The 22,440-nt window shown below is 39.2% G+C and overlaps 1 protein-coding gene across 1 annotated transcript in view; it reads right to left on the bottom strand.

The window, feature by feature from the left end:
• Positions 1–11,549: 11,549 nt before the first annotated feature.
• LOC101722877 (broad substrate specificity ATP-binding cassette transporter ABCG2) overlaps positions 11,550–22,440 on the bottom strand; it is a 71,325-nt gene continuing 60,434 nt past the window's right edge. The window contains exons 14-16 of the mRNA XM_004848053.3: positions 20,883–20,972; positions 19,921–20,006; positions 11,550–12,693 (exon numbers count right to left, since the gene is read on the bottom strand). Of these exons, the coding sequence (XP_004848110.2) occupies positions 12,546–12,693; positions 19,921–20,006; positions 20,883–20,972 (324 nt within the window). The 3' untranslated portion in view covers positions 11,550–12,545. The remainder of the gene's footprint in view (positions 12,694–19,920; positions 20,007–20,882; positions 20,973–22,440) is intronic.

Raw genomic sequence — 22,440 nt, 5'->3', positions numbered from 1 at the left:
ATTCCGGCACTGTGTCCATTCCGGCACTGTGTCCGGCAGGGGGCGCGCGCGGGCTGCCCTAGGACCTGGGAGAGTGAGGAGGAGGCGGACCCTGGGTGCCTTGTGCTCCAGGGGACTCGGCCTGGGCCAGGAAGTGCCCCAGTCTGGAGACTGGGAGCGTGGGTCCCAGCTGTGGGTGCCCGAGATCTGATCGCCTTCAAGGCTGATCCCAGCGGGCCAGCGAGTCCAGATCTGTCACACACCTTCCCCTGGCTCCCGCAGCCCAGCCCGCCACCCAGTCACACACGCCTGCAGTTCCAGGAGTTGGCGAGGCCGAGCCAGGAGGTTCTCCAGTTTAGCCCAGCCAGTGCAACTTAGCAAAACCCTCGTCTCCAGAAGGGCACTCAGGGAAGGCCTGTGTTTGCTTTCCCAATCTCTGTCACAGAAGGGGGCCGCAGAATCATGAACATAGAGCAGCAAACACTGTCCTCGCTCTCACAGTTCTTTGGGAATTGGTGAGCACAGGTCTCAACTGTACCTAGGAACAGCAGAATTCACTGCATCTTTTGGAGATGCCACTTAACTGCACATTTTCGGGACTGACACGTTTATTCGTTGCCACGGATTCTGTGTAACACCAAGCAGTTTGTGGAACCAAAGGCAAACACATCAATGCTGAGTGACCGACAAGTCAAGAGCCTGAATGAGGGTGCAGGTGAGCTCCTCCAACTCTCTCCTTTGCGGGGACATGGAGCCAGATGTGGTTCGGGCGTGACTGCCAACCTGGCCTGGTGGTACCTGCCTGTCACCCCAGCACTCCGGGAGGCTGAGGCAGGGCGATCCCCAGTTCAAGCCCAGCCTGGCCAAAGGAGTGGCTTAGCAGCTCCCTGTCTCCAAATGTAAAAGGGGCTGGGGATGTTGCTCAGTGCCAAGGCCCTGGGTTCCATCCGTGGGACTGAGAAAGGAAATGAATGTGGGCTGGGGATGCTGCTCAGTGACAGAGCAGGTGCTTCTGTGAAGAGACCTTGGGTTCCTTCCCCAGCCTCCGTGGGGGCTTGTGCATGGGTGTGCGCCTGCCTGCCTGTGTGTGTCTGTGTGTGTGTGTGCATGTGCTAGCGCATGGGTGTGTCTTTGGGTAGAATGTATTTTAATATAATGTTACATATAATGAATTGCTTCTTATGAGTGTATCCCCTCCTGGCATGGCCCCTATGTGACCCTTTAACATAGCTATTGACAGTTCACAGCAAATAATTTACCTCCAGTAAAAGATTGAGATACATTGCAGATACGCACTACCCACATTAACTTTCAGGAGACATAAGAAACTATTTTGGCATTTGTCAGCAGCAGCAAAGGTTTTCTACTGTGCAAGTACGTAATGCACTGATTTGGACCTATGAGTGCTCACCAGAAAATTGCATCACAGCAGCACCACCACACGGGAGGGTGGGCATGACCTAACTCCTGCCCTGCCAGTGCCCACACGGTGCACATTTTGCTCTCATGTTGCTTCATTCGTTTTATCACTGATCTTCCTCACTTTGGGAAACATTAAATGAGCCTGTGAGGAATATTAAACGAGCCTACGTGGCTTAAGAAAGGTTCCTACACTGAGTAAAAGATGTATCCATTAAAACAGACTGACCCTGTGTAGAGGAAAAATCTGACCATGGTCTTGGTTCTAGAAACGATCACTCGCTGCTCCAACACATGTACTTCTGAACAGCGTGGCATGCTCTACTACTGCTGTGCTCAATCCCCTCAGTCCGGTAGAAGCCACTGATACGTACAAAGAGGTGACTCGCTTCTCTCTGGCTCTCTGTTCTGTTTCATCCGTTTGGTTTTGGTTCCCCCATTCGGATTCTCCTTCCCTGGCAAGCAGCTTCTGTTTTGAGTCATCTGCTTAGAGATCCGTTTGTGAGCATAACCCAGTCCATTTCCCAAAACCTGCCTGCATTTAAGGCTGCACCGACTAGGCTGGCCCCAAACCATCACTGCTGCATCTCCACCAGCACCCCCACCCCACCCCTGCCCCCAACCTCCTCAAAAAGCCCTTTACGAAACTGCCCAGCTGAGGCAGGATGCCCAGAGCCAAGTTTGATCACAAAAGAGCCTGGAGTTCTGGTGTAGGACTGAGTGCTGCCCTCTGCCGGCCACAACGTGAAAGAATTCGGTTCCAGTGTGTCCACCTCAGCACTGCCAGAGAAGAGGGAAAAGACAGGGCGGTGGAAAAAAATCAATTCAGAGCAACGCCTACTGGCTCAGATCTTATGATTGGAGAGTGCAAGTACTCTTTCCTCCTGCAGGAAGAGAGGTTCCAATGTGCATCTGGCCCAGTGACCCAGCGAAGGGTCTTCAGAAGTTCTCTCCAGCTTATCAGGGCTGTCTCACCTTCATGGGTAATTCCAGACGTGATTCTACAGAGTACGAAAACCTGGGTTTCCTGAGTGGCAATGCTTGGAAGGCATACCTTTTCGGAGAAGACGCCCTGCCCTATCGATACAGAAAGAGATTCCTTATTGTTCTGAATGCATAAGAGGTTTCCTGCTTCCTCACGAAGCAGTGGCAAATGACAAGCTGTTTTCTAAGGTATCAAGAATCTGTCACCCTCATATCCTAAGGCCGACCGCAGCGTAACAGCTTAACCATTTGGGAGGTAAGTGTAGCTCTGCCACAGAAGTAATGTCAATACTATGTCATTCCACCACCCAGAACACCACAAATGGCTCTTTGGAAATTCCCCCCGAATGTCCAAGTGACAAGCTAATTGATGGGACCAGATCCCTTCCATTCCTTAGAAATTCAGGTCTGCCCATTCTCTAGTAATCTTGTGGGGATGTACATGTTCCCTACTGTTGATACAGGGTAGACAGAAGGGACCCTGTGGATAAGAAGCTAGAGTACAGGAGACCCAATATCTTCCAAGCCCAAGTGTCCCTATACACATTAGCCTTAGAAACATTACCTGTTACGAAATTGGGACGATCAGGTCACACAAAACATCGGCAGTCCTGTCAAATGACAAATTCTATCAAGGGCTTAAAGTCACTACAGATTTCATTCCGATCCTATAGGCAGGAACAACGTAGGGAAATGTTATCACACTTTGTAAAGGAACAGGGTGGAATCCGGGCTACACAACCTGGCAAAGAAATCTGTTACCAGCTCTCTCACCCAAAATGACAGATGTCATTCTTTCTTCTCTGCCTGAACATCTTGAAGGTGGGGATTTCCCAGCAGCCTTAGCCATTAGTGACCAGACTTGGAATACCCCAGGGCAAGCCTCCTTTCAACTTTTGCTAGCAATACACATTAACCTGCAACAAAAACACACAGTGGTGACTGCACATTTTCCAATGGCTCTGTTGCTCTGGAGAACCCTGACTGATACAGATGTTAGTACCAGAAGTACTTCTGGAGAAAACAGATATTCAAGATGAATGTCCTTGGTTGGTTTTGTGTCTTTTGGAATTGGCTTTCAGACTAAGCCTACTCACTCTACGTTGAAGGAGACAGGCAAAGTTAATGTATGCGGTTTCCCAATTCATGACTTGTAAGAAGCAAGGAGTTCAGGGCTCATCTGTGGTACTTTTGAACTTTTTTTTTGCGGGGTGCGGGGGTGACCAAGAAATACAACCAGAGTTGGTTCCTCTTGGCACGATAGGACATCGTAATAAAAGAATGGGCTCAGCACTTCAAATTTTCTGTTCCACACATAACCTAAAAGCTTCCGATTTTCCTGAAGGAGAAACTTCTCTCCTGTACATACAAGGCTGAAATTGTCTATAATCAGCCATGCACAAGCCCTTCTCGTGCAATGGACTGTATCACAACACAAGTTGAAACCTCAGCCTGGCAAGGTGCCTACAGTTACAAAGAGGTCAATTTGGGGAAAATAATTGGGACCCGGTATATCGGGAAGAAAGGGAATACAAGGACTCTGCTGAGCCTGGGAAAATTGGACACCTCTATTCCTAGTTTGTTTGATCAGATCCAGTGGCTTCTCCAACCCCTGGTAGACAGCCCTACTCCCCTGCTGCACGCCCGTGTGCACACACACACACACACACACACACACGTGCCCCACAGGGTTGGCCTCTCCACCTCTCCCTGAAGGAACTAATCCTAACCTGGCCGAGGAACCAGTACTGGTTTCCTCTGGGGAAGTTGTCAGGACCCAGCCCTACCCCCTTTTGCCTTCTACACCTATAACCAGAAGCAGGCCTCAGCAGCCCCTAGAGGTGAGGACCACAGTGTGAGCCATGAGCAAGTACATGATAAAGAAGTGTTTTCCAACATATACAGAGGTCTGAGGAACATGTATGGGAATGGAGTTTAAGAAGAGGAGGCAAGGGATGGAACATAAACTTGGATCAGGCTGAGCTGATGACCATGGGCCCTTTAGGCAGAAAGTCTGCATTGAACATTACAGTTTAGGGAGTTAAAGATGCTAGCAGTGTGCTTAGGAAATGTTCATATCCTCAAGAAATCCTGTCACTGCTTTTCTGAGCCATTTCACTCGGGTTGGTTGCTGGAGATGTATTTTGTTCACTTACTGAGACTATATGACCTTGTTCCCTCAATTGCCTTGATCCTGTTGGTATCTGCACATTAGATTTGACCTTTCTCAGTCTTGTGAGAAAGGCCTCATGTAGAACAACCTCACCAAACCATCTCGCCTTGAACGTTAAGGGCTCCTCCAATCTTTGTCTAGGCTGATGTCCATTTTTGGTGTCCCCTCCCCACCCCCCAGAGATCCTACCAGTACCTTGATCCTAGTGAAGTATAAGACCCACACTTGAAATTAGCTGGAAAGGTCGGATGTTGGATATGCGTGCCAACTGCCATCTCCATGGGACGCTGAGCCTGGATGTTCATCTCCTAGTCTTTCTGCGCTATGTCCAGGAGAGCGTCTGTAGCAACTTACCCATATTAACATCCCACCACACCCTCTGGTCTGCTAGACATAGCTGCTGGGAGTGGGCCCCTTTCATGTTCACCCACATTTTCCATAGTCTAGGGTCACTGAGAAATGCACAGCTCCACTGACACCCCGAGCTGGGGTTTGTTACCGGGACGGTCCCTCAGGTGGGAGCTCTCAAAGCTGTGGCATTCGGTGCATGGCCAAAGTCCTCCCAGGAAGACTAGGTAGACCTGGATTTCTCACTTGACTGCAACTAGAGGGGGAGAAAGCTCCTAAAGTGCTACCTGGAGGGTGGGAGTGGGGGGTTGAAGGGGAGGGGGTATCTTTTGCCCTGCTAGACCCCTTATGAAGTTCCCTTGGAGCCTGGCCGTCAAGTAGGCACAGCGAGTATGCTGCCAAGGCCTCCTGGAGGGAAAACGAGCTGCACTTTGGTGCCTCTCTTCGGTGTGGCTCCAAGGAGTATAGCCCTAGGGGGAAATGTCTGTGTGCCCACCGGAGACCACCACTCTCTTCTGTGACCTGGGGAGGCCCACATATACCTTCTGCTCCCATAGGGAAGCAATCTAAGATTCCTTTGGGGAGCATCGAGCTTTTCTGGTGAAACAGGAGGTGTGCCTGTTTTCCCGACCCCTTCCGCACCTCTCCTGGGGGATGAATCCCCTGGCAATGCTTAGGCACCCAGGGAAGCCCACCTTTTCCTCTGTGATCTAGATAGACCTGCTTATGTTTAGTTTCCTCTGCTCCCAGAGGTAGAAGCTCCTCTTCCCCCAGCAGAAGCTGTAAAGTTGAGGTACTCTATGGACAACCTCCTTGTAGGTGGGATTAAAAGACTTGGAGTTCCCAGCAGCAGGGTTAGGGTTAGTGAAAGGGTCTTTTACTTCAACTAACTTCTTGGGATGAACTTTTTTAAAAAATGAATTATAAAAGAACTCCATACCATAGAATATATATATAGCCTTTACATTAGAAGTAAGAATAATTAGAAGAAACATTAAGTATTATATTTACTTTTGGTTTTATTTTTTATTTTCTCATATAACATATTTGTGAGACTAACTATATCACCAAATTTTATTTTTTATATTTCAGGTGTTTTTCAAATCAGCTGAGAAAGTCACAAAAGATCAATCATAAGAAAAAATAGTGGCTCTAATCCTCGCATAGAAAAATTGGCGGATGCCTAAAATTGTTACAGAGTTTGACTTTTTCAGTAATTCATTTTGCATATGATTTCTCCACTTATTCACCTCATGTGTCTCAATTCACTTGTAAATGAATTTAATGTCATAACTTATCCAGGAGAACCACTTACTAAGTTTTTTAGTATACATTCAAAGTTTTTAAGTCAATAAATGTATTTATTTAAAGTAAGATTTTATGAAATTTTCAAAATTCTTAAAGTATTACATAACTAAAGTTCTCATTTCCTACTGTTCCAGGAATGCAGATGTCAAATATTCTTCATCATGTATATCAACACTTGGATTTATAGTACAGATGAGGTTTAATTTAAGAAAGAGGAAGCTGTGGTACTGAACTTTCTTTCATTATTGGAAACTATCAGCCAAAGTTGAGTTAGCAGCAACTCTTTTCATTAGAGAGAGTTTCACCAAATTTATGGCAGAAATATATTTCTCAATAGAAAATAAAAATGTTATTTTTCAAAAGTGCTGATTAATGTGCAGCTGTCACTGAGGAAAGAGCTGCAGGCACTGAGAGCTGAAATCAGAGGTCACAAAATAATTTGCTGTGACACAAAGAATTTGGGTAGGTGTTCAGTGTCCCCTAAGTATAATTATGAGTAATTCAGTGGGAAGAGATAGATCCATTCCCTTAAGTAGAAAAATATTCATGAAATGGAAAAAGTTGTTACTAAATCTCAGATATTGCCTCCCCTAAAATAGGATTCTCTAGAGCGCCTTTCATAGATGAAAAATAAATAAAGGTATTCACAACCTTAAGGTAGGATATTTTAGTCAATGTTGTCTTGCTTGACGAGCATAAAATAGCTAATATTTTTATAAAAATGACAACCCATGACTTACCTCTAAAAGGTTAAAAAGAAGTCTTTGATTGAAAAAGATTAATTTTGCCAGTTTAATAAGTGACATCAATTTTGAAAATCCTTAAGATGTCATTTTTTTCATAAGGATCACTTACATTTTTCTCTTTTGTAAGATGAATTCTTGTACTGACCACAGGAAATCCTTATACTCTTGCAGCCTAAGAGGTAACTAGAATGACCAGTGACCTCATATGATGTAATATGACCAAGAGAAGGCAAGGGCACCCCAATGATAAAGTGGTATTGGCCACTGGAGCTGTGCTATACTTAAAAAGATGCAAAAGTTGATTAACCAACATTTCATGGTGACCCTGCTAAATGGAGTAAACATTGGGAATATTTGGTCACCTAAGATAATGACATGAGATTGCAAGAGCTATCTTGAAACTATGAGCTATGTTCTACTTATATGTAATAGTCAAAAGGTGCCAATACCTTGGTAAACAAAATAGCTTTGAGAAATGCAATATGCATTAAGCACTGGAGGTGGCCAGTGTTCCCAGAAATGCCAACTGTCCATAAACTTCAACTCTAAAAAGATTTCTTGAATGGTTTATGGTAATGTTTTTAACAATCTTTTATTATTTACCCTGATCAGTCTAAATTTATCAGATAAGTCTGAGCATACTATTGAAATGAATGTGCAGTTCCAGATATGGAAAAATTATTAGTTCTTGCATTTTATCCTGAGTAAAGGCTTTGAATTTTAAAAAACTAGAAACACATCTAAAACATATAATAATTTGAATGCCTTGTTTCATTCCTATCTGTTTTTTAACCAAACAAAATGCTTTTGCTTTCCATTAGGTCAATGTGCATGATTTTTTAATTCACTAAAGAAATCTTCCAAGATTCATTTTGAGTTCAAAATGAAAGCATTTTCATAAAAGCCTTAATTGTCCCATTTTATCTTAATATTTCTTTTTTAAATGTGATGAAGAAAAATTGGTCCAAAATCTTTTTATCAACCTAAGGAGTTTCATTGTTAATTCATTTTTTTTGCTACCACTAAGATTTCTGACAGTAACTTTTATGTATAACAATTTATATTTTTAAGTATGTTGTGCATGCTTGTCATTATCAAACCCAATAAATGTTTTGTGCATTTTACCAAACATTACTATGTTCTCTTCTTCATTTAGACTATTTAGTATTTACTTTTTTCTTCATAAAATATTCATTCCAATAATTTTCAATATGAAGAGAAATAAATCCTGTTTATGTGTTTGAACAAGTGGATTGAGGCAACTATACTAGGATCTTGCCCTTTTTTCTACTATGTCATTAAGTTGTAATTCTTCTATATAATGTATCTCTGGTAAGTTATTCTGATGACTATGTGTTAACTGCAGCCAAAATATTTATCCATTCCTTCAATGAAGAGTTGGCTCTAATGCCTCCATGTCAAAATCTTTGCACATGTGTAATTTCTTGTTAACTTCCCATGAGTTCCTCTGTGTATGTAATAGGGTGATTATGCTGAGATTCAAATGTATAAACACTTTTTCTCAGATTTCTGAGGCTTCCCTCTTAGTGATTGCACAGTCTACAGTTCCAGCACATGCACAAGGACTCTGATTCTAGCCACATCCTCACCAGCACAGATACAATCCCTAGAGTGAAGGCAGGACCACCAGTGAGTGGAATATTAAGGCACACCTCCTTATTTATATAACTGTCCCTCACAATTTATTCTGAACTCAGGGTCTGGAAGTGACAGGTTTTCTAACTGGGCTACTAGACCAATATTTTAACTCCTTTCTTTGCTGCTGCTCCATCAGTGTGGAAATCCCAAAGAGACTAAGTGGCAGAAACTATCAGATTCACTGGAACCCTTACCAAATTTCCACCAGGACATGGCTTCCTGCTCTTTAGGATTCAGGAACTCTAATCTATCAGGGCCTACAGCTACAGAGAGGAAGTATAAATTCTACAGTTTAGTTAATAAAATTGGTAAGGACAGAGGCCAATATTCCTTGGTTTATGGACCTGAGTATTCCAAATAGGAACAGGCCCTATTGATCTCTAGTATGGGTCTGAAAACTTTATATAAAGTGACAGTTTATAAATACTTTAGGCTTTGTAGACCACAGCAGTCTTTTCAAAATTATTTTGCCCTCAAAGGCCCAAAAGTAGCCTAGAGAAATACCAAAACATTTCTATAAAGTCATTGCCTCCATTATGACTTAAAGCCCAAAGCAGTGATCTCCACAGACATTAGGGACAATCATTCAATTACTGCATATAATTATTTGCCACAAGTTTCAGGCTAGTTTAATCTCCTTAAAGGGCAGGACCACACTGAGAACTCAGCATTAGTCCTGGCTGCTGACAGCTCAAACATCAACAGTGGCTGTCCAAAGAGCAGCCTTGGTGACAGCTGAAGTTATCAATGGACCAAATTACAGCCTCCATCTCTGCTGCCTACACAATTCACTTCTAAAGTCCATAGAGCAAGTACTGGACTAGGAAAAAATATTGCATAAATGAGTAATGCTACTTTTCAGATTAATGATAAATAGTAAATAGATTCTGTTGACGTTAATAAAATCCATGTTCTGTATAATGCTCATGGAAAATTGTTCCAAAGACAGGACAAGAGGTATGTGTATTTCCTCTTTCAAATCTATCTTTCCTTTCTTCCTTTCACAACATACTCAGGAGCCCTCCCTAGCACCAATCTTGTAGTCAAGAAGGAGTAACTAGAATATAAATAGCAACCAGCATTTATATATCCCTGCGGTTCCTTTTATTTTAAAGCAAATTAATTGGCCTGCTCCTAATTTTGACACACAAGAAAAAATTTAAAATTCATAACAATATGTACATAGTTTTAAGTAAATTTCTAAAAGCTAACCTTTTGCTTTTCATCTTATGGAAAATAAACTCACTCATTGTAAAATGTTCATTAGCATCTGAAACATGTAATTAAAAAATAGATAAGATGACAAATTTTGGTGTGCTTCTTGCTATAACAAAAAGTACATAAAAGGCAATTATCTTGCAAAAGGAGGAAAAATATAACAAGATATATTTATACTCTTAATAATTTAAAAAGTAAGTATTAGAAATTTTGGCCATTTCATATATTCTGGTAGGTACATTTTGTCCATAAATTATAGATATAATCTGTCTCTGTTTAATGAAGAAATATGTATCCAGGGAATTTTAAGTCATTGTTGTGTAAAAAATATAAATTAAACCATAAATAGGAAATACTGACTTTGATATTCATATAATAACCAAGAAAAACAGATAATATATTATGAGATAATGGACTAATCAAATGTCATCAAAAGAAAAAAATTTTCCTTAAAGTTCAAAGATAAAAATATAAAGCTGTATCCACAGATTCATATTACAATAATATAACACTGCTGACCAGAGAAATGATATACCAAGATGATGACATCAAGGGGAGCAACATCTGGTGGTTCCCCAACTCTTAATTTCTGGAAATACTGCTTTTAAAAAGGGAAACCAAATGCAATTTTGGATCTTCTAAATTGATTCCCAAAACAATAAAAGAATGTTAGTCAAAAAGTGGGTAAAATATGAATACAGTGTGCAATTTCATTAGCAGTAATGTCCCACTGATATTTTCTTATCTTTGATCAATATGTCTTGATTCATATGTATCATATAGTAACTTAACTTGAAGGAAATTTGGGCAAACAGCACACAGGAACTCTTCACAATATCTTTGCAACCTGATTCTAAATTTAAAATTATTCAAAAATTATGTTTATTAAAAACTGAAAAGGAAACCTAAGTCTCTACCTGTGCAAATAAGAATTCAAAACTGAGCTGAGTGATGCTCTGAAAAGAGGAACAGACAGGAACACACAAGTGTCACTTCAGAAACAATCCATGGAAACAGGAGGAAGCAGTGACTGGAAGAGGGGTATGAGGGGCTTCTGGTCATGCTCCATTTCTTGACCTGGAATTATGGTTGCACATATGTCTTCATTATATGGTAATTCAATGAACTATACTTTTTGTTACACTTCCCTTTCACAAAAAAGAAGTTTAAAAACACTTCTGTAATATGGGTAAAATATTTCCCTGTTACTTGTAAAGAATAAGGAGACCATGGGTAAATAAATGAGGTGCACATATAGGGGGAACATAGTAGAAACCACTATAACAATTATTAAATCATTCATCTAACATTTTCAGAACTGGAAACCACCTTAAGAATCAGCAAGTACAGCAGTGGTCCGTTCTCCCTGGAGGTGTCTCGGCAGGTTTTATTCCATTGGGATGAGGGAAAATGCAGACAGCAGTGTCTCAGCCAAGTTCCTCAGGGGATATTGATACACAGATTATATAACGTTACACTGTCCCAGGATGGTGAAGTGACTTTTCAGAACCAGAATGTCCCACAAATGGCCCAAGAGCTAAACTACCAAATGCTTGACCTCTGTTCCACCTGAAGCCTACAGTCCCAGTTAAGAATCCTGGGATATTACAATTCCAAAAACAGAAGTATTAGTAAGTTCTATTAATGAAGTTTTTTTTTTCTTTTTGGTACCAGGTATTGAACTCGGGTCCTTGTGCTTGCGCAGCAGGCGGCGAAACCACTGAGCTAAATCCCCGGCCCTCTATGAATGAAGTTTATCAAAGACTTTTTTTTCTAACATCATGACTTGTTTTTTTTGTTTGTTTTATTCCTGAAATAACACAGGTTTCTGTAACATAGTTTAGATTTCATCATTCTAATACAGCATTAATACATTTGTCACTTCTCAAACAATGGCAGGTATCTTAGTTATTTTCTTATTGCACAGACAAAATATCCAACACCCTAAGTTAAAAGAAGAAATGTTTATTTAGTTCACAGTTTGTAGAGGCTTCAGTCCATATTCAGCTGGCTCCAAGGCAATGTGCCATGGCAGACAGGCATTGCAGAGGAGAAACAGTTCATGGCAGGCAGAAAGCAGCAAAGTGAGTAAAGGACAAGATAAGCCTCTTTCTGTCCCTTATACTGTATCTACCATACTGGGATTAAGGCAATGCCAAACCAATCAATGGAATGATTAGTAATCACCCACTTTTAATCCTAACACCCTTAATCCTAGCATTGCACCATGAATCAATCACACACTCTGGATTCAGCCACCTCTGAAAAAGCCCTACCTATGACTGCATGAATCTTTGGCAGGACATCTAGGCACAAACCATAACAGCAGATTATAGATTCATAGACTGGAGGGTAACTAGCCCTCCTGTTTATGTGAAAGATGAGGAAACTGATACCAATGATATTAGCAACTTGTTATGTGTTTCTAGAATTCAATTCTCCTTTTTCAGGTCAATAAATTAGACTAGATTTGTTTTCTCTGGTTATTGTCTGATAAGATAAACTTATACACCATACATAATATCATTAGGTTTTGGCTTGAGTTCTTCCACATACAATTCAATTTGTTGTGACATTAGTAAATAGTTCTATTTAAAATGATAGTTGGTGAACAAAAGAACTTCAGACAACACAAAATCTTTATTGGATTTAACATAACTCAAAGAGCCCTTTTTAATATGATGATAATTCATAATAAATTTAAGGTTAGATCAAGAATGTTTTTTAAGAACTAACAATTTTAGGAAAGTAATTATAAGAAAGAAAATCATCATTGAAGCCAAACCCAGAAGATTCACCCACAAGCCCAACGGTGAGAGATCGATGCCCTGGATTGTCAAGAATTCTTCACCAGCACATCTGAAATTCAACACAAAAAGAATGTAACTTCATTCCTAGCATCTTTCAAACTTTATTCAATAAATTCACTGCTCATTTTTGAAATAAGCCCATAAATTAATCAACCTGTCAGTAGGTAATCCTTCATATGTAACAGCTGACAGTCATTGAGTGCTTACAATTTTGTTGGATATTATACTAAACAACTTCACCAGATAACTAAGTGTTTTTATTAGTACAATGCCCAGCACCCACAACTTAAAGGAAGAGAGGTTTATTTTGGTTCATGTTTTCTGTCTGCGCTTGGCTAGTTCAAAGGTAGAAAGAACACAGTAGAGGGGCATAGTGGAGAAAAGCTGTTCTATCAAGGTAACCAAGAAGCAGAGAAAGTAGGGATGAGATAGAGAAGGAGATACACTCTTCCAGGTTATGTCCTCTGTGACCAGCCTCTTCTGACCAGGCCCTACCTCCTAACAACACATTTAGCTATAACTCACTTTCCAAAATCCCCACCTCAGAACACATGAAGCTCTTGGCTAATATTCTAGATTAATCATGACATTCTGTCCCTGCACCTCTAAAGATGCATGTCCATCTCTTCATGAAAAATGCATTTAGTCCATCTCTAAGAGTTGCTAAAGTCTTATTAGTTCCAGCATTGCTAAAAAGTTGAAGACCAAATACTTCTCTGAGACGTAAGATAAACTCTTAGCTATGAACCCTTACAACAATAAAAAAGAAAGTTACATTAACGTACAATGGCACAGGGTAAGCAGTCCCATTCCAAAATGGAGTAATAGGGGGATATAAAGGAATCATACCAAAGCAAGACAAGAGACCCAGTGGGGAAAACATTAAATCCTATACATCTGTGTACAGCACTCAGGGAGTTGTGGTTACATGTGAGCTCCAAATGCCTTAGGTGGCCCTGCCCCTATAAAATTGTTGGTTGTACCCCTAAGGGTCTTTCTCTTGTGGTGGCTCCACTCACTGCCTATAGCATTTCTTAGCAGACATTCCACATTCCTGATATCTTCAAACTCTTGAGGTCTCTGCTGCCCTTTTGCCTTCACTCTCACAACTTCATATACTGCCCTCTAATCAAAACACTGCTTAGCTTCACAGACCTTCTGAAATCTGAATGGTAACCTCTATGACTGTATATTGCTTGTGTTTTTGGATAAGTATAACCAGCACCACATGGATGATGCCAGGGTCTTCCACCAGCTCAAGCAGTAGACAAACCTCCTTGGGTCATGGCTCCAGAGACCTTTGTGTGTCTGGATGACTGAACACTGTGAACCAAATCCTAGGGAGCCAATTCCCTAGGTGGCTCCTTTCAAGCAGGGTTCCCTGGCATTCTCTTCTCAAAGTAAAGTTTTTCAAAGGAGTTTACTTTTATCGTTTTACAACTCTGAGCCTGCAAATGGTACAGTTTTGCTGTTTCTTGAAATGCCTTCATGGCATCCTTCCTATTGCCTTGATACAAAATACTAGGCTTGCTTCCAATGCTAATCCTTTTATCAACCATGTTTACTAAGGCCTCACTTGCAGATATTGCCTTTCTAATGAAATTGGGAAGCTTCTATATCTTTTGGCTCTGCCATCTGTTCCTGATTTTTACTGTAGATCTATTTAGAAGCAGCAATCAGTACTCATGACACAGCCTGAACACTAGACTGCTTTGAAATTTTCTGTCAGATTAGTCTGCCACCATAATCTTAACCTCCTGCAAAGCCTTAGACCATAGGCAAAATGTAGACAAATTTTCTGCCAGAGCATAACACATGGTCTCTGTTCCAATCTCCAGTGAACTATGGGACTATTTCCAAATGAAACCTCCTGAAACTGATCCTTACTGTCTGCATTTCTGTCAGCATTCTTGTCTTCTGAGTTCTGACAGTATCACCGATCAAGCTTGGCTTACAGTATTCTTGGGCTTTTCCAACTGGCATCTCCAAACCTTTCAAAACTCCTCCCAAGAACCAGTCCCAAGGGCTTCTGAACCACAAGGTGGATAGGGAGATATACCTTCCAGGTCAGGTTGCCAGTGAACCACCTTTTCTGACCAGGTCCCACCTAACAGCAATGCAGCTATCACATCCCATAATCCAATCACCTTCCAAAAGCTCCAACTCTGATCACATGAAACTCTAGGGGGCCATACTATATCTGAACCATAACACTATAATTCATAAAATAATCTGAAGGGGTCTGAATTTTATATACATTTTAAAAAGGAGAATTTGGCTTAACAAACCACACCGAGTTTACAGAGTCACACTGTAAACCAAGTTTCTAGCCCCCTCAAATTCATTTGTTTCCAAATCTATAATGCTGCCCTCTTTAAAGAAAATGGTTATCAAGTAAACTGTCATTTATTACTGATGGAGAAACCCTGAGCTCTCGTTGATGACCTTACTGCCTTTGCCAAGATGGTCAAATCTACCTGTAGTTGTGCTCAACAACAAGACAACCATAAAAATACAGGCTAAGACTTCTAAAATTAGGAGGAGATGGGAGCAAGGGCTTCTGGTCAGGGTGGCATTTGGTCAGCTCCTGATCCAAGACTGTAACAAGCACTGAAGATACTGAGCTACAGGATTTTAAAATCAGGCTCAAGTATAATACACAAACCTTAGGTAAGACCTGGAGCAGAGAGGATGAAGGAAAAGTGCTTGGCACTAAAAGTATCTAGTGTAGCCACAATCATTGTTTGCTGCCATTTCTGGGCTTCTCTTAGAAGTTAGAATTTCCTAAAACATCTCTTGTTCCTCTGTACTAAGAGTTGTTTCCTCCTTTCCTAGTGAGGATGAACTTTATATAAGCATGAAGCCTGTGGTGGTTTCTCCTTATCTGATTATACTTTTCCTGTCCACTTCCTCCTAACCACCAGGATGGAGATAACTATTACAAAGATACCACACCTAGATCAAACCAAAAAGGAGTGGGCAAGGCAATATATATATATATATATATATATGTGTGTGTATATATATATATATATGTATATATATATATATATATACACATATATATATATATACCCTTGTAGAAGCTTTTTTTTCCCTATTGGTAATTCAAATCAGAAATGTGTGTTATGGGTAAGAACCATTCCTAAACTATTTGAAAACCCGAGACATTTAATATCCTAGCACTGTCTCTTCTTTCATTAATTTTTATATCAAAACCATACCATTAACAATAATCATAGAAAAGGAGAGATTTTAAAAACTTAAAACAATATTCATAATTTTATTAAAACCTGAATTTCTCTGCAAGAATGTCATAAACACATGGAAATCGAACAACATACTTTTGAATAGCCAATGGGTCACAGAGGAAATTAAAGAAGAAATCAGACAGTTCCTTCAATGAAATGACAATGACAATACAACATATCAGAATCTATGGGACACAATGAAAGCAGTCTTATGAGGGAAATTCATATCATATGAATACTCATATGAGGAAAACAGAGCAAGCCCAATTAAACAACCTGATGCCGAACCTCAATCTTCTAGAAATAGAAGAGCAAGACAAACCCAAAGCTCATACAAGGGAGGAAATTATAATCAGAGAAAAAATCAATGCAATGCAGACTAAGAGAACAATACAAAAAAATCAATGAAGCCAAGAGTTGGTTCTTTGAAAGAATAAACAAAATTGAAAAACCCTTAGTCAAATCAGAAAAAGGAAAGAAAGGGCCCAAATCCATGCAATTAGGAATGAAAAGGGTGAAATTACAATGAAATCCAGAGGATCATCAATACCTATGTTGAGAACTTATATGCCAATAGATGGAAAACAAAGAAGAAATGGACAGATTCCTATATATGTACGAATTACCAAAGTTGAACAAAGAAGACCTAAAAATTCTAAACAACACAATATCAATCAATAAAATTGAAAATGTAATTAAAATTTACCAACTAAGAAAAGCCCGGGTCCTGATGGCTTCACTGCTGAATTCTACAAGACATTTAGAGAGAAACTACTGCCACTACTCTTTAAACTCTTCAATGAAATTGAGGGGGAAGCAATACTACCTCATTCATTCCTGGAACCAAGCATCACCTTGATCCCCAAAGCAGAGAAAGACCCAACCAAAAAAGGGAACTATAGGCCAATCTCACTAATGAACAGAGATGTAAAAATTCTTAATAAGATACTGGCAAATAGAATGCAGAAGATCATCAAGAAGTTCATACACCATGACCAAGTGGTATTCATCCCAGGGATGCAGGGATGGTTCAAAGTACACAAATCAATAAATGTAATACACTATATCAATAGAGCCAAGGACAAAAGTATATGATCATCTCAATAGATGCAGAAAAAGCATTTGACAAAATCCAACATGCATTTTTGAAAAAAACACTACAAAAAATTGGAATAGATGGTCTCCATCTGATAAATCTGATAAAAGCCATCTATCAAAAAACAACAGACAATATCATACTAAATGGTTAAAAACTGAAATCCTTCACACTAAAACCAGGAACAAAACAAGGATGTCCACTATCACCAGTCCTGTTCAATATAATTTTCGAAACATTAGCCACACCAATTAGATAAGAGAAAGAAATAAAGGGAATAAAGATAGGAAATGAAGAAGTCAAATTGTCATTACTTGCAAGTGACATGATACTCTATACAGAAAACCCTAAGAACTCCACCAAAAGTCTTCTAGACTTCATAACCAAATTCAATAAAGCAGCTAAATACAAGCTCAACACACAAAAATAAATAGCTTTCCTCTACACGAACAACAGACTCACTGAGAGAGAAATACGGCAAATAATTCCATTCACAATAGCATCCAAAAAAATTGAAATACTCAGGAATCAATCTAACAAAAGAAATCAAACACCTCTTCTCTGAAAACTATAGCACTCTTGAAAAGAGAGATTGAAGATGATATCAGAAAATGGAAAGGCATCCCTTGCTCCTAGGTAGGAAGAATCAACATAGTGAAAATGGCTATACTTCCAAAACTGCTATATAGATTCGATGCAATCCCAATTGAAATCCCAGCACCATACTTCATGGGCCTTGAGAAAACAATCCAAAAGTTCATTTGGAACAAGCAAAGACCTGGAATAGCAAAAGCAATTCTAGGCAACAGAGACATGGCAGGGGGTATCACAACCCCCAACTTGAAACTATACTACAAAGCTACTGTGATAAAAACAGCATGATACTGGCAAAGAAAGAGACCAGTGGAACAGATTAGAAGATGTAGAAGCAACTCCAGACACACTCAGCCACCTCATTTTTGACAAAGGAGCCAAACACCCTCACTGGAGGAAGGATAGCCTCTTTAATAAATGGTGCTGGAAAAATTGGGTTTTAACTTGCCAAAGATTAAAACTAGACCTATATCTCTTACCATGCACTAAACTAAAATCAAAATGGATTAAAGATCTAAATATTAAAAAGATACGCTGAACTGGCTGGAACAGATGTTAAGTAGAACTCTTGAAGACATTGGTGTAGGAAAAGATTTTATGAACAAAACCTCAGTTGCCCATAACCTAGCACAAACAATCAACAAGTGGGATCTCTTCTTATTAAAAAGCTTCTGCACAGCAAAAGAAACCACCAACAGTGTGAAGAGAAAACCCACAATGTGGGAAATAATTTTCACCTGCTGTTCCTCAGACAAATGATAGTAGAATCTTAAAGATTCTACTATATAGAATCTATAAAGAATTTTACAAAATGAGACCTCTCAAATTTAAAGACCTAGTCCAAAAATTCGCATCTGAAATGAACAGACATTTGTCAGACAAAGAAGTAGAAATAACAAATAAGCATACGAAAAAATATTCAACATCACTGGTCATTTGAGAGATGCAAATGAAAACAATGCTGAGATTCTACTTCACCCCAGAAAGAATGGCTGCTATCATGAAATCAACCAATAACAAATGCTGGGGGAGCTGTGGGGAAAGAAGAACCCTGCTCCACTGCTGGTGGGAGTGTAGACTGGTGCAACCTGCTGGTTATCTTCCCCAAAGAATTAAAAGAATCATACCACAGTGATATATGCACACCCATGTTCATAGCAGCACATTTTGTAATAGCTAAAATGTGGAAGCAGCCCAATTGCCCAACAACTGGAGACCGGATAAAGAAAATGTGGGTTTTAAAAAATAAAATAAAATGGAGTACTACTCAGGCATAAAAAATGAGAAATGAGAGACTTCTAAAGCTAAATTGATGCACATTGAGTCAATATCTTAAGTGAAATAAATAGGACACACATGTGTAAATACCGAATAGTTTCCTTAGTGTGAGAAACTAAAAGTGCGAATAAGGGCTAAAAGATATAATGGATAATGTGAAATAGGAAGAAAAGGTGCAAAAGGGAGGGAGAAGTGGAAGGGGTAGAGAAAAGAATGAAGGGAATGGAATTAATATGAGAAAAAGAAAAAATGGAAACAAAGTCTTTGTAGATAGGGAGGGATGGAGGGGTTGAAGGGAGGGCAGGCTAAGGGGGAAAAATAAGAACCAAGAGAGATTATGTAAAGGTGCAAATTTCCAACGATGCATGTCATTATATTGTATACCTAAAATGTACCAATAAAATTAATTTTTAAAAAACCTGAGTTTCTGTTTGAATGACATTATGCAAAATGAGATGTCCTTTTCAACCTACTGAAATGTGTTTCTTTCATATACATTCTATACTAGAGAGTATTCCAAGTTAGTATACACACACACACACACACACACACACATGCACAACTGTGCAGTCTTTGATTTCATGATGTCTTCCACAGACCTGAGGCAGTGCGGAGTGCCACAATTCTGGTGGGGCAACATTTACTCCCTTTGTGGTATTGCTGCCATTTTAGATCTTAGGACTCTGGCCAGGCTGGGCTCAGAGATACAATATAACCTATAAGTTTAGAGACAATAAGCCTTTCCTCAACTACCAAAGCAACCCATTTCAAATTTAAATATTTTGAAAAATAACCCAAACCCATAATCAAAACATAACAATAGATCTTCAAAAGCACAAAATAAATATTTCTCCACATTGAATACAATTTTGGCTATCACTGACTATAAATACAGCATGTTCACATGCATTACTGTACAATGACTCACTGTATAGATTAGAAACTTAGCCTCAGAAAAGTTGACTGAAAGGACTCATACCAGCTCTAGGCCTGGGAGCCTCTCTTCATCATATCACAATAGAAAGTAAACTCATTTTGACACTGAAGATGAACTTACATTACATAGTTGGGACAGTCACTGCGTTCTGTTATATTGAGTCCAGGACAGAAGTCTTGCCCCAAAAATTCATTATGCTGCAAAGCCTATAACACAGGTGAGAGTAGCAAGTTAATTAGCTTTAAATTTTAAAACATTACCAAGAAATTATCACAATTATGTCTTGTAGTTTAATCTTTATTGTTATTTCTAAAACACACCAAGTTTCACATTCATAGTTTTTGACACACCAAAGCAGCTAGTTATTTTTCCTTCAATCTAGAGAACTGGCTTTGATATGTTGCTCCTAATTGGCCAAAAAGTGATCCCTGGCTCCCTGTATAGACTGCTCTATAGATCCTTTCTTCTTTTTTCACAAATTTTGTAACCCCATAAACGTTATAGTTAAAAATTATACAATGCTGCTCAATGAATATTGCTGACTTATGGTAATTATCTTTTCTTAGTTATTTTTATCAAAACCAATTTTATTATGGGAGACAGAAATTTGGTTATACTGTATAAAAGCAGTTTTCTTTGGAGTAGATCAGTTTGATAAAGCCAATATTGCCATGACATTGTCTTTGCTTGTCTTCTAGCACAAGGTCCTGAGTCCAATCCCTGGTACCAAAAAAAAAGTTTAACCTGTTTCTGTTCTAATATCCATTTCAATATAAACTACACATTCTAGTTTCTCATCCTGTCATTTATTTCCTTATTAAACATCAATACATTCTCCATCAGTTAGTTGGTCTTTCCCTTTCATTATGAGATTTCTCTGCACCTTTTAACGTTCCTCAGACAATGGGATGATTGGGAAATCAAAATGGCTGCCTGACTTCATGCTAACCAAGGCCAATAGGCACCTATTGCTCCTGAAAGGAAACAATTACAACCCATGGCCAGGTAAATGAGATAGTCAGGGTTCAATTTGGTTGTTCCCAGCTTGGGAAGCCAATCACAAGACAGACAAGGGTACTCACCATAAAACCATAATGAGGAATACTTAAGTACCGAAACCATGAAAATACAGGTGCAATGGTTTCAAAATACAGCGACATACTCAAAAATATCTAGGAAAAGGAAAAACCATGAATCATAAGCAATCTAGTGATTTCAAGAGAAATTCTAAAGAAGATTCTGTTCATGAACCCTACAACCTTCTAACCATTTCTGAGAACCAACTCAGCCTTGAAATTCTTTTCACTTACTCTAAACACTAGTCTTCCTCCTTTGCACGTGAATACCTCTGCATAGCTAAGACTGCTAAAGGTGTTATAAAAAGAACAATATCCTATAATCTATATTAATCTTTTGTTTATTTTTAAGTGTATATTTGCAATACATGATAGTTTTGTTCCTTCTGGGGAATCACTACATGCATAGGACACATCTTCATCATTTTTGATCACTTTACTGCCTCCTTATTTTCCACTCTCTTTCATTTAACTCATTGATTGATTGATTGATTGATGTTTTTTATTTCTCATATAAGAGAAACCATATGATATTTAACTTTTTGTCTGATTTATTTCACTTAAAATCATGGTCTCAAGTTCTATCCACTTTCTTGTAAATGACATGACTTCATTTTTCTTTAGGGCCAAATAACATTTCACTGTGTACATATATCAAATTGCCTTTGTCCATTTGTCTGTTGTTGGGCATCTAGGCTGTTTCCAAAGCTTAGTTATTGTGAATTGGGCTGCTATAAACATGGATATGGATATATCACTGTACTAATGATGTCTTTAATTTGGAGGGGTATACTCATGTGATTAATAGTTGGTCATGTATTTGGAGGGTCTTGAATTACCAGGACTAGGTCCCCAACTTTCTCTGTCACTGCACACAATGAAAGATTAAGAAGTACAGTTATTCCTCTGTATCCAAAGTGGATTGGTTCCAGAACCCTCAAACACAGATAAAATCTGCAGATGATCAAGTCCTTATTTAAAATTGTGTCATATTTACATGAAAATATACTTTAAATTATCTCCATATCTATTGTGATACCTAATACAAAGTAAATGTTTTGTAACTAATTTATACTGTATAGTTCAGGGAATGATGAAAAGAAATGAAAAACTTGTTTGTGAAGTATAGACACAATATTTTCAATTAATGGTTGGTGGAATCTTTGGATACAGAATCCATGGAATTGAAGGGTCAACTATACTGACTATTCTAAGGATACCACAACTATCTTTTCCCCTATTAAACCTGGTCATCTAGAAACAGATCAAAACAATGCCAAATACAGAATACCCCTCTCTAATCCATTCAACACTAAGATCTGTCATTTACAAAGGTTTTTCTGTAAATCCACAACTTTATAATAATGTGGGATTCAAAATGCAAGCTTAGGTTTATCCAAAGTCTAGAACTGACAAATAGCATACTGTGTCAATATACAGAAGAAAACTTACCCCATATCACCATTGAAACCTACCAAAAAGCAGTAGCACAGTGGAGATGCAAGGAAGGACTTCACAAAATGAATAAGAGATAACTATGAGGTTCACAAAAATTGTCCTAACT

Source organism: Heterocephalus glaber, unplaced genomic scaffold, assembly GCF_053883595.1.
Source record: "Heterocephalus glaber isolate CG9 unplaced genomic scaffold, H.glaber_assembly_v1.0 deba00001454, whole genome shotgun sequence".
NCBI lineage: Eukaryota > Metazoa > Chordata > Mammalia > Rodentia > Bathyergidae > Heterocephalus > Heterocephalus glaber.
The sequence above is the reverse complement of the archived record's forward strand: the minus strand, read 5'-3'. Positions and strand labels throughout refer to the sequence as shown.